The 19,934-nt window shown below is 40.4% G+C and overlaps 1 protein-coding gene across 1 annotated transcript in view; it reads left to right on the top strand.

Annotated features, from left to right (window-relative positions):
• Positions 1-19,301, top strand: part of GPNMB (glycoprotein nmb) — a 26,766-nt gene extending 7,465 nt beyond the window's left edge. Inside the window, exons 2-11 of the mRNA XM_040472440.1 lie at positions 1,292-1,444; positions 2,358-2,501; positions 4,872-5,036; positions 7,710-7,868; positions 8,171-8,482; positions 12,215-12,313; positions 13,076-13,178; positions 14,485-14,699; positions 18,030-18,123; positions 18,569-19,301. Coding sequence (XP_040328374.1) covers positions 1,292-1,444; positions 2,358-2,501; positions 4,872-5,036; positions 7,710-7,868; positions 8,171-8,482; positions 12,215-12,313; positions 13,076-13,178; positions 14,485-14,699; positions 18,030-18,123; positions 18,569-18,722 — 1,598 coding nt within the window. The 3' untranslated portion in view covers positions 18,723-19,301. The remainder of the gene's footprint in view (positions 1-1,291; positions 1,445-2,357; positions 2,502-4,871; positions 5,037-7,709; positions 7,869-8,170; positions 8,483-12,214; positions 12,314-13,075; positions 13,179-14,484; positions 14,700-18,029; positions 18,124-18,568) is intronic.
• Positions 19,302-19,934: the final 633 nt, after the last annotated feature.

The raw sequence follows: 19,934 nt of genomic DNA, 5'->3' as shown, positions 1-19,934 counted from the left end.
GTCTCTCTCTGTCCCAAAAATAAATAAACGTTGAAAAAAAAAATTTATAAAAGCTTAAGCATTGTCAACCAGCTCTTAACGTAAATGATATTTAAAAACCAACAACCGGGGCGCCTGGGTGGCGCAGTCGGTTAAGCGTCCGACTTCAGCCAGGTCACGATCTCGCGGTCCGGGAGTTCGAGCCCCGTGACGGGCTCTGGGCTGATGGCTCAGAGCCTGGAGCCTGTTTCCAATTCTGTGTCTCCCTCTCTCTGCCCGTCGCCCGTTCATGCTCTGTCTCTCTCTGTCCCCAAAATAAATAAACGTTGAAAAAAAAAATTTTTTTAAACCAACAACCGTAGGGGCACCTGGGTGGCTGAGTCATTTGGGCATCAGACTTCGGTTCAGGTCGTGATCTCATGGTTTGTGAGTTCCAGCCCCATGTCGGGCTCTGTGCTGACAGCTCAGAGCCTGGAGCCTGCTTTGAATTCTGTGCCTTCTTCTCTCTCTGCTCCTTCCCTGCTCATGTTCTCTCTCCCTCTGAAAAATAAAGACGAAAAACAAAAACAAAAAACAAAACCCCCAACAACTGTAGATTACACATTACATATGGAACATTCACCAAGTCAGACCATATACTGAGCCGTAAAAAAATTAGATTGCTCAACAGTGGGCTCTCCAATACTGGTATGCATCTCTTGAAAACCTGGAGGCATTCCTCATCCTGGCATTCTTTTAGCCAAGAGAACATTTATCATTGGCAGCAGTGTTTTCCTAATTATATCGTATCAAATTCAATATTCAGAGACTATGTACTGAGAAACCAAATAATGGCTAAGAAATACTGATTTTCAAAAATTTTCCTTTAAATCTTACTCATTTAAACTTCAGAAAGAGGATCTGATTAGTTTTATTTAAGCTATTTCCAGTAGAAATTAAAAAACAAAAACAAAAAACAGGAGTGCTTGGGTGGCTCAGTTGGTTAAGCATCCAACTTCGGCTCAGGTCATGATCTCACAGTTCATGAGTTTGAGCCCCACATAGGGCTCTCTGCTGTCAGCTCAGAGACTGCCTCAGATCCTCTGTCCCCCTCTCTCTTTACCCCTCCCTGCTCACTCTCTCTCTCTCGCCCTCTCTCTCAAAAATACATATTAAAAAAATGTTTTAATACAAAAATAACTTCTATTTGTTTGACATATTGGAAATATCAAGTATTACTTTCCAAGCTTATGAAATGAAAAATTGCTTTAAGATAAGTACTAAATGAAGAATGAAATAGACAAAATAATTTGTTTTTCAAATATTGATATAGGATTTCATGATGTGCTGAGCAATGAAAGAACTTCTGGTTATATGAGGGAGTACAACCAACTCAATGGTTGGTCTTCAGATGAAAATGAGTGGAATGAAAAACTGTATCCAGTGTGGAAAAGGGGAGACTCAAGGTGGAAAAACTCCTGGAAAGGTAAATCAGAAGATTCAAGGCAAACAACTATCATTTCCTATCTAAGTCAGTCTCATAGATTGTAGACTTGGAGATCCCATGGCTTGTGTTGCTTCCATGAACTACAGTACTCTAGTAAGCGGGAGGAACCTGGATTTAGCAATCTTTATCTGAACATGATCACTTTCTAAGTCACACACAAAAAAGTTTAATATCCTCAGAAACTGGTAAATTTGTAGTTCTTGGAAGATTTTGGAGAGCAAGCAGGTTTAGCCTCAAATCTATTTACCTAATATGGGAATGGTCCTCTTCAGAAGATCTGAGACTCTGGAGTAGTTTTGACCATCTCAAAAGTGTGGTTTATCAGAAAGTGAGTATCTTGCCATTTGCATGAAAGAATGAGTCCTTTTGAGTTTAAAAAATACAAACCTTTAAAACTTGTTTTTGTATAATCAAACAGGTTTTTTTTTTTAATTTTAAGTACATGTTCTTTCTATGCTTAGATAATTCTTTAATTGGTTTGACTTTTTTTTTTTTTTTTTTTTTTTGTCTTCTAGAATGTTGTGCTCTGAAAGCAAAAGTTAGGAATCCAGAAAATAATTGATGGTAAAGAGGCATAAAGATGGGAGGGTGCCTGCTGACTCAGTAGAGCACAGGACCCTTGATCACAAGAGTCACAAGGTCACAAGGTCACAAGTTCAAGCCCCACACTAGGTGTGGTCCTTATTTTTAAAAAAAAAAAGGACAAATATAAAATAAAATAAAATAAAATAAAATAAAATAAAATAAAATAAAATAAAATAAAATAAAATAAAATAAAATAAAGGCATAAGGATGCTCTGGTCCTTATTAGTGGATTTAACTCTTCTTTGTTTACTTATCAGTGAAAGGAAAAAGGTGCTTGATCATTAAGCTGCACTTTTTTATGTCTTAGGAGGCCATGTGCAGGCGATTCTGACCAGTGATTCACCAGCACTTGTGGGCTCTACTATAACGTTTGTGGTAAACCTGGTATTCCCCAGATGCCAAATGGAAGATGTCAGTGGCAACATTGTTTATGAGAAGAACTGCAGAAATGGTAAGGAATGTTACTCATGCCACAGGAACAGGCTAGTTCTATTGGAGACCTATCTCATAAACCTAAAGGCTCACAGGTACTTCTGTACGTGCAAGATGCTATTATCTCATGTCACCCCCTACTGAAATTGGGTAACAGGGAGGGGTTCCCACATCAACATTAGCCAAACCCACTTGAGCAAACAAACTAATGGCTTTCTGCCTCCTGGAACTTTCTTCAAAAGTTACATTATCACGCTCAGCCTTCTCTTAGTGTCTAGTTGATTAGCCAGAAAATACATTGTTGATTCTCAGATTTTGGTTTGATTACTTGGAATTCTTTTGGCTACTCAGAGAATAGCCAGTTTGACAGATGTTTACTGATGATATTAATTTCTGCTCACAAGTATCACTTATGCAAATGTGTAGCTAACACAAATGCTCAGATGTGTATATTTTGGTTTTGCTTTGCTCTTAAAGCAGGTGAGCTCTTTGTACATGTTAAAGAGCACAAATGAACACAAATGCATCAAGGGAAATTATCTTGAGAACTGCACAGTCTCAAAAACTCCGAGCTAATTACTGAGACTTTTTGATCATTGACAAGACTGTTAAATGCACTTATGGTCTGATTGATTGATTGATTGATTGATTTTGAAAGAGGGAGCTTGTGTGAGTGCAGGGGTAGGGGAGAGGGGCAGAAGGAGAGAGAATTTCAAGCAGGCTCTGTGCTGACAGCATGGAGCCGATTGCAGGACTCAATCCCACAACCCTGGGATCATGACCTGAGCCAAAACCAAGAGTTGGACGCTTAACTGACTGAGCCACCCAGGCGCCCCATGATCTGATTTTATTACTTACAACTTCTAATAGATTGTCAGTGTGTTCATTCCTTATTAAGTTATCATCTTCCTATTAGGAATTGTACATTAGATTCTGTACAAAAAGGGTTTGATATTTTTAAACTGTTAAGTGCTTAATATTTTGTAGTGATTTTTCTCTTTTCTAAAAAAGCTGATTTTTATGAATATTTCAAGTGACAATCTATCTCTCTGAGCATTTTTATATAAAGGAGTCTCAGTGACTTATGAAAATTTTTATATCATATCTATTACCACGAAAAGGAATTAGGGGATGGGGCGCCTGGGTGGGTCAGTCGATTAAGTGTCCGACTTCGGCTCAGGTCATGATCTCAGGGTCCATGAGTTTAAGCCTCGCATCAGGCTCTGTGCCGACAGCTCAGCTTCAGATTCTGTGTCTCCCTCTCTGTCTGCCCCACTCTCGCTTGTGCTCTGTCTCTCAAAAAAAAAAAAAATGAACAGATGTTAAAAAAAAATTTTTTTAAAGGAACTAGGGATCTTTGAGGAAAATACTAATTCCAGGTCGAGGACAGGGAAAGTACCAGGTGAGCCTGCCCCAAAGTGCGGAAATGCTCAAGGACCAATGGGGACACATCACAAGGACACAGGAGCTAGCTTGAAGGGACTCTCACTAGCTATTTGGGACAATTTAAGAATTAAAAAACAATAATAGATTGATAAATAAAAAGTTTCTTCAAAAATATCAGTGACATAAAAAACCAAGAGGGTGAGGAAACTATTCTAGGTGAAAAGATATTTACCATAACCTGTTTAAAATGAAATATGTTGGGATACCTGCCTGGTTCAGTCAGTAGAGCATGCAACTTTTGATCCTGAGTTCGAGCCCCGCATTGGGTATAGAGCTTACTTTTAAAAAGAAAAGAAGAAATATATCATATATACAAAAAAGTTGAAATCAGGGTATACTGAACACACAAATACCTTCTACCTAGATTCAACAACTGTAACTTTTTCCATATTTACTTCTATCTATTTTTTTTTCTGATCATTTGAAGAGACAGAATAGCCAAATGTTGTATGTGACCCTTGATTAGACTTTAGTGGGAGTTGTAATGATACTGAGGTTATGTAGGAGAATGTCCTTATTTTTAGGAGAAGCATGCCAAAATCTTTAAAAGTAGAGAGTCATTTGATGCCAAATGACTCAGGAAGGAAAAAAAGAAGAAGCTACAGAAAGCAGTACCAACATAAAAAGATAAAGAAAGCATCCTTCCGTTTGGTTTGAATACAGTTGTGATTCAGAGAACCAATATTAAAAATAAATATATTGTGATATCTCTAGATTGAACCTTTCTAAATAATTGCTTTAGATGAAACTTTTACTGAAAGGTAACCTATCTGCAGGAAACAGGCATACATATGCACCACCAGATGAATTCTGAATTTTAGGGTTTTAGTTGTCCAACTGTATTTATATTTATGAAAAATAGGAAAAGATGTTTAATTCAGTGATGAGCATTGAGCATTCTGAGCCCACATGACAAGCCTGGCTTGTGTCTTTCTCTGTTTAGATACTGGTCCATCTTCTGACCAGTATGTTTACAACTGGACGGAGGAGGTTGACTCGGGAAATGGCAACAGCCCAGGCCATCAGAACGTGTTCCCTGACGGAAAGCCTTTCCCTCACCACCCCGGATGGAAGAGATGGAATTTTGTCTACATCTTTCACACACTTGGTTGGACTTTTTACAAAACTCCCTTATCTGCTTCTTTACTTTCCCTTAAAATTTCCCTTTTTTTTCTTTTCTTATTCCATAATCAAGAATTCTAACAGTAAGAGTTTCACAACAGTTACTTTGTTAACTTTTCTTAGCTGGGGTGGAGGGTATGGAATAAAAATAAAATCTTGTTTAGCCTTAGCAAATCTTTGGGACACTATAGAATTGAAAGATGGAAAAAAACGAATTCAGCTTTCTTTTTTAAAATAAAACTACTCAATTTATTTCTGTCTAAAACAGCAATATGAAAAAATATTAGTATTTCTTTGAATGGCACACAGATGGGCATTTGATTTTTTCTTTTTTTTTTTTTTTGTCAAGAGAATTTTTAAGAAGGAAACTTATGCTCTTTATAGGAAATTTGGAAAATACAGAAAAGTACAAATTAAAAATGCAAAGTACATAATTAACACCAGATGTTACCACTGTTAACACAATGGTGGGTTTTTTTTTTTGCTAGTATTTCTTAAGATTATACTGTATACACATTTTTGTTGAATATCATGAGCATTTGGCTATTATTAAAATTATGTACATTATTTTAACGACTGCATAATATTCCATTGTGTAAAAATAACATAATCTAACTACTATTCTTCTTTTTTTTTTTTTTTTTTAATTTTTTTTTTCAAACGTTTATTTATTTTTGGGACAGAAAGAGACAGAGCATGAACGGGGGAGGGGCAGAGAGAGAGGGAGACACAGAATCGGAAACAGGCTCCAGGCTCTGAGCCATCAGCCCAGAGCCCGACGCGGGGCTCGAACTCACGGACCGCGAGATCGTGACCTGGCTGAAGTCGGACGCTTAACCGACTGTGCCACCTAGGCGCCCCCTACTATTCTTCTTTGACATAGTCTACCTTCTTTTTTTTTAAGCACAAATGTTATCCACTTTTGTTTTATTATTGTTGAAGTGATTGTTTTTAGGAGGAGCAAATTTAGGTTATAATTAGCAAAACCGCTAAGTTCTTAGTTAAAAACATCACCAGGTCCCACCTCGCTCTGACGTACAAAGACTGCTACCAATCGTACAGGCTCTAAATTTCTAAATGTTTTGTCTTCATAAATTAGAGAAAGTTTCTTTTTCCAATTAACTCATTTACATTTTTTTTTTCAACGTTTATTTATTTTTGGGACAGAGAGAGACAGAGCATGAATGGGGGAGGGGCAGAGAGAGAGGGAGACACAGAATCGAAACAGGCTCCAGGCTCCGAGCCATCAGCCCAGAGCCCGACGCGGGGCTCGAACTCACGGACCGCGAGATCGTGACCTGGCTGAAGTCGGACGCTTAACCGACTGCGCCACCCAGGCGCCCCTCCAATTAACTCATTTATAAATCAAAACAAATATTAACAATGCACATCAGTTTAATGAAGTACAAAATATAGATCAAATATTATGCCCATCTAGTTAAATCAGGGGATTGAAGGCTGGCTTTGTTTCACTGTCTTCACGGCCCTGGCAGTCAACTCACCAAATGTCATCATTTCTTTGACTTTACCATTTGCATGGAGTCGTGTATGCTCACTAACACTCCATTCTCTTCTTAGCCCAGTTAACATCCATTAATTTAGCTAGTTATGATGTCTTTATTAAAAATCAGCTTTCAGCCCAGAAATTGCCATTTTTCTAACAAGACTTTTGAATTTCCATATTCTGATGTCTCTGAGTTAACTGATAATCTCCTTCAACTACCAAGTGCTTCTGTGGTCTTTCAATGCCCAGGCTAACATTTTCCTCACGTATAACTAACTCCCCAAGAGATACCTTCTTCCCCTACAACCTCCAACAGAACTACCCCTGCATTTCAAGATAAAGGGGATCCCACATCACATCTCCCTGAGAAGATTAGTGTATTTTTCTGATACCTTTGACCATGTAATAAATATGGTCCTTAGTCATCCCCACAAGCATCCATCTTACCATCTCTGTTGTTCCAATCACACATCTATGCTGGGTGCCTCAATGGGATTAGAAAAACATCCCTGAATCCTGAAGGACAGAAATTACCTTCACTAGCTAGCCAGTGGTAGTTTGATTTATGTGAGGGCTGGAGAAAGAAAAAGAGTGAGTCAGGAGTGTCCTAGGGATGTGTTTATAGAACCACTGCATTATTTTTTATACTCTTTTTAATCACTTACTGACTGCATTTTTATACATGAATACTATTAGAAAGTGGAAGATTCTAGTCCCCTAAAAAAAAAAAAAAGCTGTTCAATAATAGAGCTGAAATAGTAATATTGTTACAACAATAAGGTAGATTTTTGGATAACTTGTTTTAACTCCCTTGGACACTTTTCTATGGGAAACATATGTATTTCAAGTGCCTGATCACTTATAAAAACTTTTTTATTTGTAAACTAAGGACTAACTGTATTATCCCACCAAACAGCTCTTTTCATTTTGACCAACTGCATACAATTATATTTATTTAGTTGTGGGTTTGTTATAGAAGGTTTTACATGAAATAAACACTATCTTCCTTTCTGAACCAGTTAGGACCACATCCCCATCCTGTTTTTCTTTTTCCAGAGCACTCTCTTAGTGGCAGTCACAAGTCGTTAAGAAACAACAACTTCCTAAAATGATCATGTAATGTGCCAATAACTAAAAATTTCCATCTTTTCAAAGGTCAGTATTTCCAGAAATTAGGACGGGGTTCAGCAAGAGTTTCTGTAAACACAGCCAATGTGCCACTTGGCCCTCAACTTATGGAAGTAACTGTTTATAGAAGACACCGACGGGCATATGTTCCTATTGCAAAAGTGAAAGATGTGTACGTGGTAACAGGTGAGTCGTGTGAACTCTAACTGATGGTGAAGCACTTAGTTCTGGTGACTAGTTGGTTAAGAAAGAGTTAGAGCCGAGTGTTTGGGTTAGGTTGTGATTCATATAGGTTCCTTCCCAGACTTATCTATTATATTGTACCCCATCTATGATTCCAGAATAACTTGGGAAAACTTGTGTAGGAAAAGGGAAAATGATGCTGAATTATCCCTAATTTTAATTTTTTAACCTGAAAACATTATTGAAGTCATCCACTTAAAATCAAGCAATCATGTGTTCTTTCTATTTTCGGGTGTATTTTTTAGATCACATTCCTGTGTTTGTGACTATGTACCAGAAGAATGATCGAAATTTATCTGATGAAACCTTCCTCAGGGACCTCCCCATTATGTTCACTGTCCTGATTCATGACCCCAGTCACTTCCTCAATGAGTCGGCCATTTACTACAAGTGGAACTTCGGGGATAATACTGGTCTGTTTGTTTCCAACAATCCAACTTTGAATCATACATATGTGCTCAATGGAACCTTTAACCTTAACCTCACTGTGCAAGCTGTGGTGCCTGGACCCTGTCCTTCACCTTCACCCAAACCTCCAAAACCCACCTCTTTTCTACGTAAGTGTTTCCAGGTGATCTTTGAGTGGGGAGGGGGGGTTCCTTAACACCTAAGAAACACACACACACACACACACACACACACACACACACACACAAGAACATAGATTACATAATTACATCACTAGTTTAAAGGATCGTGTAGAAACTCTGCAGTGATGCCATTCTGTACCTGTTATTCTTTAACTACTTTATCACCATTTTAAGCTGTTAGAATAGAGAAAACAGGAGAGCATGTTTAAAGTCATTTTGCAAGTAGAATTTCATGACTTGTGCGCAGCTCTTTGAACTTCCTAATATGTACTGGTCCTCCTTATGTGTAGAGATGCTTTCCCGGTCTGGCCCATCACATTTCTGTTACTCTCCCATTTTTTCTAGCTATGAGAGGACACCTTGTCCCCTTATAAACATTCAGGCCATCCCCACTTCCAATCTCCTCCCTGCCCTGCCCACATCCACCTAGTGTCCCATGAAACACAGCCGTCCTTGAAAGTAGTTTCCAAATGGCCCAAGAAAGAATGTACCTTGAGAGTATTTCTCAGTGAACAAGCTGGACAGACACCAGACATAAAAATTGTTCTGGATAGGGGCACCTGGGTGGCGCAGTCGGTTAAGCGTCCGACTTCAGCCAGGTCACGATCTCGCGGTCCGTGAGTTCGAGCCCCGCATCGGGCTCTGGGCTGGTGGCTCAGAGCCTGGAGCCTGTTTCCGATTCTGTGTCTCCCTCTCTCTCTCTGCCCCTCCCCCGTTCATGCTCTGTCTCTCTCTGTCCCAAAAATAAATAAACGTTGAAAAAAAAAATTAAAAAAAAAAATTGTTCTGGATATAAGGCATAATTAATTAAATCCCACGCTCTACTGATAGTATATAAGGACATTCATGCAGTTGTTAAGAGTCTACTTTGGAAAGTGTTAGGTTGCATCTGATGCCCCATCCTACCCTACATTATTACATCTTAGCATCACTTTATCAGGGGAAGGGTAATAGACTGGCATCCCCCTCACTGGTCACAAGAGGGCGCCATCCCCAAGCCCAGAGGAAATACTCCATCACGACGTCCAGACTTGTTGCAATTCTTTTTTTTTTTTTTAACCAAATAATAAGCGTTATAATAGTGTGTTATGAATAAAATTAAATCTTGTTAAGTCTGGCCTAGCTAAATCAAGACAATACAAGTCATTACTGATTTTGATTCCTTCTTCTTTGAAACGTTTTAAATTACAAAATTAATGCATGCTCCTTAAAAATTCAAGCGATGGAGAAGTCTAGAATAAAAGTGAAAGTCCCTATTCACATTCTCCTCCCAAGCATTAAACCTTATTAATAGTTGAGAGCGTTTCTTTCCAGATCTTTCTCTATGCATCACAAACATATTCTATAAATATACATAGGTGTTGTTGGTTTGATTTTTATGTAAATGAGCTCATGCTATATATATGGTTCTGTAATTTGCTTTTCTTCACTTAACAAACATCATAGACATCGTTCCCTTGTCAGTTCATATAAATATAACTCACTTTATTCAACGGCTACACAGTATTTCGTTGTAGGTATAACACAGTATATAAGTACATAGGGTGTATAAATGTATAATTTATTTAACCATTCTCTTATTGACACTTGATTAGGTTAATCCTAATTCCAGTTAGAAATATAACTGCACTGAACAAATCTAATCATATAGCTTCATTCTGGTATTTCTGTAAGAATATCTTTTTCTATAATTATTGACGATCTTCTTTATAAGTAAGGAGACCAGGTATAAAATTCGAAATACACTGTAGATGCCTGTAATTTTAGAACTGTCCAGAAATTCCTAAATGGTAAAGGATTTAATGTTAGTTTATTTAACATTCATTTTTTTAAGTTGCATTTTTATTAAGCTGTTTTTCTTAGAATGTATTTATATCATACAGCATTTATAAAAAAATATGTTTTAAGTCACTGAGAGGGTATTTCAAATTTTTGTTATTATTTCCATAGGTTGGATCACTAGATATAAGGTAGTAACCTTATGAGTTAGTCACATTTTATAGTGAAGGGAAGCTTCACTATAAAGCCTGGCTTTATCTAATTGGTCCTTTAATTATACCTTGATTTTACAGATACATGGATATAGACTTGACCTTATAGATATGTCTACAAAATTCCGTATGAGTTTTTACAAGCATTCTACCAAAGGTAGAATCTTAACTTTTGTCATTTGGGCATTTTTTAAAAGAAGTTTTATTTTAAAAGGTGGCAGGGTCATGATTCCATGTTCTAACTTGATAATTTCTGCCTGTTAAGGGGTCCAGCCATCTGTAATACCCAACGCAAAAGAAATCTCTTGCTGTGTCTCTTTTCCAAAGCGTGTGCCATGCAGCAGTTGTTTCCAGAGAAGCTCTGGGAGTCACTCAGAGAAGACCCTCTGAACAAAGGAGAGTCACAGGGCACATCCATCTACCCACTAAAGGCTCAGAGGAGCCCTCGAGAAATCTCCCAACCAGCTTCATACCTACATGTCACTACGTTAGGGTGCAGCTCGTCTGAAGTTCTGATGCCTTTCCCACCCCCCAACTAGGTTCACTTTCATGCCTTTTGAAATTTTCAATATCCTATTTTCCTTCCAGTCTTTTTATTTTAGTAAAGGAATACCAACACCATAATTAGAGCTTTTAAAATTGTAACTAATAGAGCATTAAATTCTTTGCCTTAATCATGTTCGACAAGTCATTTTCTTTTTCCAATGTTTATTTATTTATTTATTTTTTTTTTGAGAGAGAGTGTGTGTGTGCACAAGCAGGGGATGGGGCAGAGAGAGAGGGAGAGAGAATCCCAGGCAGGCTGCACACACAGCACAGAGCCCAATTCAGGGCTCAATCTCACGACTGTGAAATCATGATGTGAGCCGAAATCAAGAGTCACCCGCTTAACTGATTGAGCCACACAGGTGCCCCTGGGTTATTTTCAAAGTGTCTGGTATTCATTCCTTTCCTTCCCCACACCTCAGCCCATCAACTGCTGCAAGGCTTTTAGAATGTAAGCTTTGGAGCTATGAAACACCCAAACAGGAAAAGAACTACCTTTCTCTTTGTTGCTTGCTTCTTAATCTCTTTTGCACCAAACTTCCCATCTGTAATTATGTATCTATATATGTTATAGCATATCTACATCTAAATAGATGTATGGAGACACAGCTTGGGACAAGGAAACATATTTATTAAGGACTTCCTATATGGCAGGCATAGTTCAACCTCAGTGGATCAGGAGGTGTTGTTCCTATTTTATAGATGAGCAAATTGAAGCAAGGACAAGTTAAATGATGTGCCCACAGTCTCAAACAGCCAAAACCAAGAGACCTGAAGTTGAGCCCAGAACACCTGCCTCAAAAATTAAACTGTGCTTTTATCAATTACAGCCTGTTTGATTTAATCATGATTGCTGTATCACACATTTTAATATGACTTCTACCTTCCATTTGACTCCTGTGTTTCAAGAAGATACAGGATTTGGTTTACTTATATAATTTAATAATTATATTGCCTCAGCTTTCACATCTACATGAATCATTACATCGTTCAAATTTCTGCAGTGATTTGATAGCATAGAACTCTTGATGTTTTTCTAAAGGGCAGGTAGATGTTTCAATTTTTGGTTGTCATGTACCTGTTTATATTTTTGGTTATTATGAATTACGAACACCTTTTACATTCTCAGCAACTAATCTAAAATCTTATTCCAACTCTCCAGCATCAGCTAGTGACAACTCTCTGGAGCTGAGGGAGAGTCCAGATGAAATGTGCCACATTTACAGATACGGTTACTTTAAAGCCACCATCACAATCGTAGGTAAGAGCAGCAGGGGGAAGGATGTTAGAATCTACCTTGGGCCACCCTCCTGCTCTGCTGAGTCTGGAGAGATGGGGGCAGGGGCACCCACTCTGTTCAAGGTGACATCACATGTGCCCAGGCAAAGACTGTACTAGTGTCTAGATTCCCACCTGCGTCCCTGGCCTTCCTTAGACATTCTGGTGGAAATGAGCCCAGCATAAGGCCCACATGCTAAGGAGCCTGATCCCCACACTGTGGAGTTCAGAAATTTGAATGAAGGTGCTTTGAAGAAAGGGCAGTAGCAAGTTCCCAAACATCCACTTTGTTCCTCCAGCTGATTTCACAAAGTCAAACTTCTCGTATGTAAGAAAGGGCCACCAGAGATGGCTGTGCACCATGGGCACTGCCCACAGGTACCCCACAGAGAAGACAGGTGGGGGCTGAAGTTGCACACATGGGGCTGAGAGAAGGTGGCCAAGGCCTGAGCCTGAGGACTACATCTTCCCAGGAGGTAGCTTTTTCTGAAATTCTTGCCCAGAAGGAGTGCTGCCTTCTGACACATCCACAGATTCCAGAAATGAAGAGCTGGGTTGGAATGAAGAACAGTTCAGTTCAGTTCAGTTCAAGCTATGGGGTAGATTCCCAGGTCTGGTGTGCTTCTGGTGCGGGGAGAAGGCTGTGTCTCCTCCATTTTGTGTGGCTTTCTGGTTTATTAGGTAACAGTTTGGTTTGGCATCTGCTGTATTTTGATTCGTTTTTCTCTGGGGGCTGTTTTGTTAGAGGGAATTCTAGAGGTTAACATCGTCCGGATGACAGATGTTCTGATGCCCGTGCCACAGCCTGACAACTCCCTGATGGATTTTGTCGTGACCTGCCAAGGAACGTGAGTACACGTCAGCCAGAGGAGCGGGTCAAGGCCTGAGCAAAGGCCTTAACGCCGTCTCCCCTTCCAAGTTGATTTAGATTCCTGATTTATCAGTCAGCTACGACAAGGAAGGGCCCTATGAGGCGCTCTGACGCGCACAGTTTTGCTGGAGTTAAGCGATGCTCATTACCTTTAACTGTTGATGAAATTGAATAATAATGATTGATTGAATACTTAACTGTGTTCTTAACATTTTATATCTGTTTTCATATTGAATCCTTACCCAATCCCGAGTCTCCTCATTTTACAGATGGGCCCACTGTGGCACACAGTGCCCCGAGATGGTGGATACCTGCAGAGCATGGTTCATAGGCTGGGACCTGGCTCGGAACCCAGCTTTTAGGTCCCTGAGGCCCCTCTGAGTGGTGGGAAACCAGTGTGGAATGGCCATGTCCTAGTGATAATTAATAAGAAGGGACAGATAAGAAGCTTGGGAGAGAGGAGGGATGAGGATGGCAGAAAATTGGGAAAAACCTAACGGAGGAATGAAGCCAGCTGAGAAGAGTGCTTGTCCTCCATGCCACCCATGCCTCACCAGCCCCGGCATCAGAGCTTGGTCTCTGCTTCCGGGAGGGCCACTCACGGGTGACACAGTGGCTAAGACAGTAATGCATGGCCACTTTGCCTCATGGTTGTCAAGCCTCACTTATTCAAGTCCCAGATCCACCTCTGCTTGTGTGACCCGGGGCCAGTCTCTCCCCTTCCTGAGCTGGTTTGTCACCTGCTACACTGGGCTAATGTTACTTTCTTTATCAGGTCATTGAAAGGAATAGGCAAGGTCATGTCACACATCTGCAGCTCTGTGCCTTGCACGTAGTAAATACTGCATAAATAGTTCCTGTTGCTGTCACTGTTGTACCTCTGCAGGGACCCAGGCAGGGCCAGCTCTGGCATTTAATAATAGATTTGCCGAACACCTAAGCCGTCTGTATCTGCAGGCATTCTAGGGAGCTCAGATGTGGAGGAATGACTTGGGCTTCACACAGTTTCCAACAGCCCCTTGCCTTGGGGGTCATGATTTTTTTCTCCTGCACCCCCAGGTCCACACCTTTCTGAGGATACAGGGGAAGCAGTAGCTCACACACAGGCTTTTTAGGAATAAATTATATGTGACAATTTGACATCATATAGTTTGATATTCTTATATTGTATGCAAGAATAAAATAATAAAGTGGAATTCAGTTTTATAGATGCGTAATGATTGTGATTGTCCCTTCTAAACTGATATGACATCTCTCTCCCTTGGTGCCACTTGTACCCTCAGAATCCCCACAGAGGTCTGTACCATAGTTTCTGACCCGACCTGCCAGCTCGCCCACAGCACAGTGTGCGACCCTGTGGATGTGGACGTGGCTGGTATGTGCTTGCTGACCGTGAGAAGAGCCTTCACCGGGTCTGGGACATATTGTGTGAACCTCACCCTGGGTGATGATACCAGTTTGGCCCTTACGAGCACCCTCGTCTCTGTCCCTGCAAGAGGTAAGTTTTGTTTTATGTTGTATGAACATTTCATATTGCAGGTACAGTGTGTGTCTCATACTAAAGCCATTCAAGTCTTTGTTGTCACTGTTTGATATTCAGTGCAAAAATCATTGAACTACCGTTAATGTGGATTTCAGAACTGGCGTTAAAGTCCAACAGCAAATCTACTTAGGGCAGGGATGAGAGAGAGAGAGAGAGAACGAGAGAGAGACCCAATGAAATAATGACCAAAGGAAAATCGTTTGATGAAAAAAATCAGCTGTGATCATGGACCAGTAATAATGGGATACGATCACTGCATGTTCGAAGAGATTTATGTTTCAAGGGAAAAGCGTAAAGCCCAACATCAAAATATAACAATGTTCTTCAATTAAACTATAAAAGGGGGAGACTTGTGTCATGTTTTCATTAGAATCCACGTCGGCAAAGACATGAAGCCGAGAAGAAAAATGAGAAACCAAGTGGACTCCTGGCTCCTTTCTAACTTGCCATGTGTCTCCTCTTTCCCTTCCCAAATTCTAGCAAGCATTACAGTGTGACAGTGACAAACCAACCTACGTAGTCCTCACATGTTCACCAGCAAATCTCCTCTCCTCTCTGGCCCCTACTGCCTGGAGAGCTAAAATGGTAGCAGAGTGGACTAAAGGATTTCTTTAAGAGATGTTCATTTACTGGTGGCTTCTAATTTTCCCCAACCACAAATTAGAACTCCACCTGGTGAGCCCAACTGAATTTCACTTGTAATCGACTTTGTTATAAGATACTGCTTTATCTCCTAGAAGAAATGCTTTGTGGTGGAATGGAAAGAGAGATTAAATTGTGTACACATTACAGCACTTATTTTGCTCCTTAATTTGAATCTTGCCAGGTACAATCTAATGACTAACTCACAAAGAACTCCTTTGGGGGGACGCCTGGCTGGTTCAGTTGGTTGAGCGTCCAACTCTTGGTTTTGGCTCAGGTCATATCCCAGGGTTGTGGGATTGAGCACCACATCAGGCTCCATGCTGGGCGTTGAGCCTGCTTGGGTTTCTCTCTCTCTCCCTTTGCCCCTCCCCACACCTCACGTGTTCGCTCGTTCTCTCTCTCTTACAAACAAAAACAAAAAACCAGACAAACAAACAAAACAAAACAGCTCCTTTGGATCTGGAGCCTATCTCTTAAGGTAAAATGTACTAAAATATATATTTGCTCATTAACCATATAAAAGGCAGCTTTAACTTCCTTGAAAGAAGAGCTTAAGTAGTCATACATATAATTATTTGTATGAGAGCTTACAGTTGGTGAGATCTAAGGTATAGATTAAAAAAAAAAAAACAAAAACAAGGATACAAAGGTACCCTGCTTCCTCCAGGACAAGATGCACTGGGACCGGGGTGGAGAGCGGGGAGGGCAGGGAAGAAGGAGGCATGCTGGAGGCCCTGGACCCAAGTGAGCCCCTGTCTTCAAAACTATTGCCTCCAGGAGCTGCCACAGTTACTCCTCTTGTGCTGCTGCAGGGTTTTTTTAGAACAACGTTTTAGGGTCATAACCTATTCTATGAAGCTTCCTCAGTGCTGGCAAACCACTGTTCTCTTATCTGGATTAGATGTTTAGATGTTTGCTTTGCTTTAATTCTCCTTGCAGTGAGTGATAACTTTAGGTGACCTGAGCCCTTTTCAAAATCTAAATAAAGGAAACTCAGAAAGAGAGCCTTTAATCCAGTGGGGATTGTAACTTGATGGCTTGGGCTTCAAAGTTGGAATTTCAGAAATATCCTTGTTCAAAGGCAAACCCATATACTTTGAGCAGAAATGACTTTTATTCATTGATCCCATGAACATTTGTGAAGCACCTGCAATTCTTTCAACAAATATTCATTGAGCATCTACTCTGTGTCCAACAGAGATCTAGGCAGGAGATACACAGTTCCAGACGAGTGGGGGAACCAGATGAAGAAGATTCCCACTTTTGTGGGCAGAAAGAGCCAACAAATAAGATGACATTGTGAAGAGGGGTGCCTGGGTGGCTCAGTTGGTTAAGTGTCTGACTTCAGCTCAGGTCATGATTTCACAGTTTATGAGATCAAGGCCAGCATTGGGCTCTGTGCTGACCTGCTTCGGATCCTCTGTTCCCCTGTGTCTTGGCCCCTCCCCCATTCTCTCTCTCTCTCTCTCTCTCTCTCTCTCTCTCTCTCTCTCTCTCTCAAAAATAAATAAACATTAAAAAAAAAAAAGTAGAAGACACTGTGAAGAAAATAAAACCAGGCGGGGACATGGAGAGTAATAAGTATGGGAGAGAAAGGGGTCAAGGTCAGCTCTCTAGATTGGAGGTCAGGGAAAGTCCTGCCCACCCAGCAGCATCTGCTTGGTGAAGGGCCTCCTTTGAACTGAAACCTGAATTTCAAGAGTGGGCAGCCCATTTAGATCATTGTAGACCAGCAGTAGGGCTTGGGTCTTATTCTGTGTGTGAGGGTAGCCACCGGCAAGTTTGAAGTGTGATCTGATTGATGCTTTTAAAGATCATTCTGACTGCTGAGTGAAGCAAGGATCCCTGGAAGGTAAAAGTGGAAGCAGGTACACAAGAGGTCCTCTTGGGGAGAAGGCTGGTGTCTGGGACTGCAGTGGTGGCTGAGGAGATGGAAGAAAAATAGATAAACCCCAATCATACTTTAGTGGTAGTGATGAGACTAGTTAATTTGCCAGTTTCCAGGAATACAGAGAGTACATAACCCCTGTTTTGTGGCTCTTGTAATCTAGTGGGAGAGAAACATGGGTAAAGCAGTAATTGCAACACAATGTGATCGAGGCAGAGGAAGAGAGGCAGGTAGAGGAGTGACACAGCCAGGTGTCGTGACCAGTGCCCTCATGAATGTCTGGAAGGCACCCTGAGGGGTGAACACTTGCGAGGAGCCAGGGGAAGGACAGTCTTGGCAGAGGGCATGGGGATTTGTAAGAGCATGGGGAGGATAAGCAACTCCCAGGATTTTTAGAACCGCTGGAAGGGAGGTGGTGGGAGATGAGGCCAGAGGAGTGGCCAGGAGGGGCATGGAGCCCTTCACCTTGTGGGTGCTGCAGGGTCAGCTGAGACCTGAGCAGGTGTCTCCAGGACATGACATCTCTCTTCGGAGCCCTTTAACACGGTGTTCCAGACATGCTAACTCATTCTCTAAATGGAAGATAACCTGAACCCAAAGACTATGTATTATTTAATGGAAAAGATTACTGAAAGCCCAGAGGGAGCTATGTATCTTCTGATAGCAACTTTCCTCATTTATTTAATTGCATTATGAGTAGCATGTCCTCTAGGTGAAAGATGTCACTAATACTGTCTTGCTTCTGTTTTAAGACCCACCTTCCCCTTTAAGAATGGCAAATGGTGCCCTCGTCTCCGTTGGCTGCTTGGCCATATTCGTCACTGCGATCACCCTTTTGGTGTACAAGTAAGTTGCTGCTTTTAACACTTTAAGTTCCCATAGTATATTGTCAAAACTTCTGCATCTCTCTGCATAAATGGGCCATTTTCCCTATTTTTTGCTTTTAAACATTCTGTGTAGGCGAGGAAAATCTTCCATTGAATGATGAATACCAAACTAGATTATTAATTTTTCTATGGTTTATTTTTAATCCTCAAAATGCTACCAGACATGAGTAACTACAAAATTGTGTCAGCTTAATGTTTAACATATAATCGCAAATTATAGTAGGCAGGCATATTTCTTGAATGAAGAAGGGAAAATAACTATACTTTCATAAGACATCAGTGTTTTAAAAGCTGTGGATTCGGTTAAATGGAATTAACCCTTTTACACTTGGCATGTAAGATTGTAGAAAGTAACAATTCCAGCTGGAGATCTATTTTTAATCTGTCTAACATGTTGTTTTCAGAAAACGCAAGGGATACAAACTGATAGAAAACAGTACTGGGATCGTAGTCAAAGGCAATGGCCTCGGTGTTTCCCTCAACCGTGCAAAGGCCATGTTCCGCCCTGGAAACCAGGAAAAAGATCCACTGCTCAATCACCAACCGGGAATTCTTTAACTCTTCAGCTTTATTTCTGACCAACAGCTTACTCCAGTGCCATTTATGTGAGCTGTGCCAGAATTGATGACTATTAACTTTTTTTCCTAAAAATTATTATTAGAATATATATTGTGGCTTAGGGAGGTCCAAAGGTTTTTTGGGGTTTCGTTTTGTTTTGTTTTGTTTTTTTATGGGCTAAATGACATTTTAGAGGAGTAGAGAGGAATTATACTGTGCACAACCTCAGCCATGTTACAGAACTGATAAAACCAGTTAGCAGTGCTTTTTTTTCATTATGATGTATGTTTCAGTTATAATATGTTAGGTGATTAGTGGGATAGATACACTCTGTCCAAAGAATAGGGGGAGAAGACTCTATTCATTAGAGTCTTGCCTAGGTTCACTGGAAGGAGAGGCTGGACACTTTCTAGCTATCCGTATAACCAAATGCATAACTCCAATGTATTCCTGTTCTTAAGATCATGTTCCAACCTAACTGAATTCTACTTCAATGAACATGCATGAGCTCCCAGCAAAACAGTAACAAGCCAAACATGCTTCTTATACTTAAAAATGTGTATATACTAATCTCATAAATAGGTGTGAATATTTTTGTGACAACCTACCTTGCCCAGATGTGTAAAGGAATGGTATTCACCCAAGGGGTACCTGGGTGGCTCAGTCGGTTAAGTGTCCGACTTTGGCTCAGATCATGATCTCACGGTTCATGGGTTCGAGCCCCACGTCAGGCTCTGTGCTGACAGCTCAGAGCCTGGAGGCTGCTTCAACTTCTGTGTCTCCCTCTCTCTCTCTCTCTGTCCCTCCCCCACTCATGCTCTGTTTCTATCTCAAAAATAAATAAACATTTAAAAAAAGTTAAAAAAAAAAAAAAAGAATGGTATTCACCCATTTATTCCATGGAAATTTATTTAGCACTTTCTGTGTATCAGGCATGTTGCTAGGTGCCCGGCCCTGCACTCAGAGTGTTTATATTCTTGTGTATATATCTGGATTTCTGTACACTCTGGTGCATGTATTTGAAATTATACATTATGATTTTCCAAAAAGGAGGCCCATGCTTTTCCTATTGGTTTTCCTATTTAAATGATATCGTAACTTGATCAGTAAGGGTTTTACCTCCATTTGTAACTAAAACTACCATATGTCAGACAAGGCCTTCTTTTTGTCTCCTTCCTGAAAAATAAAGTGTGAAAAGAGATAAGATCTTAG

Source organism: Herpailurus yagouaroundi, unplaced genomic scaffold, assembly GCF_014898765.1.
Source record: "Herpailurus yagouaroundi ecotype Mexico unplaced genomic scaffold, PumYag 100, whole genome shotgun sequence".
NCBI lineage: Eukaryota > Metazoa > Chordata > Mammalia > Carnivora > Felidae > Herpailurus > Herpailurus yagouaroundi.
Note: the sequence above shows the minus strand (reverse complement) of the source record. Positions and strands in the feature narration are given on the sequence as shown.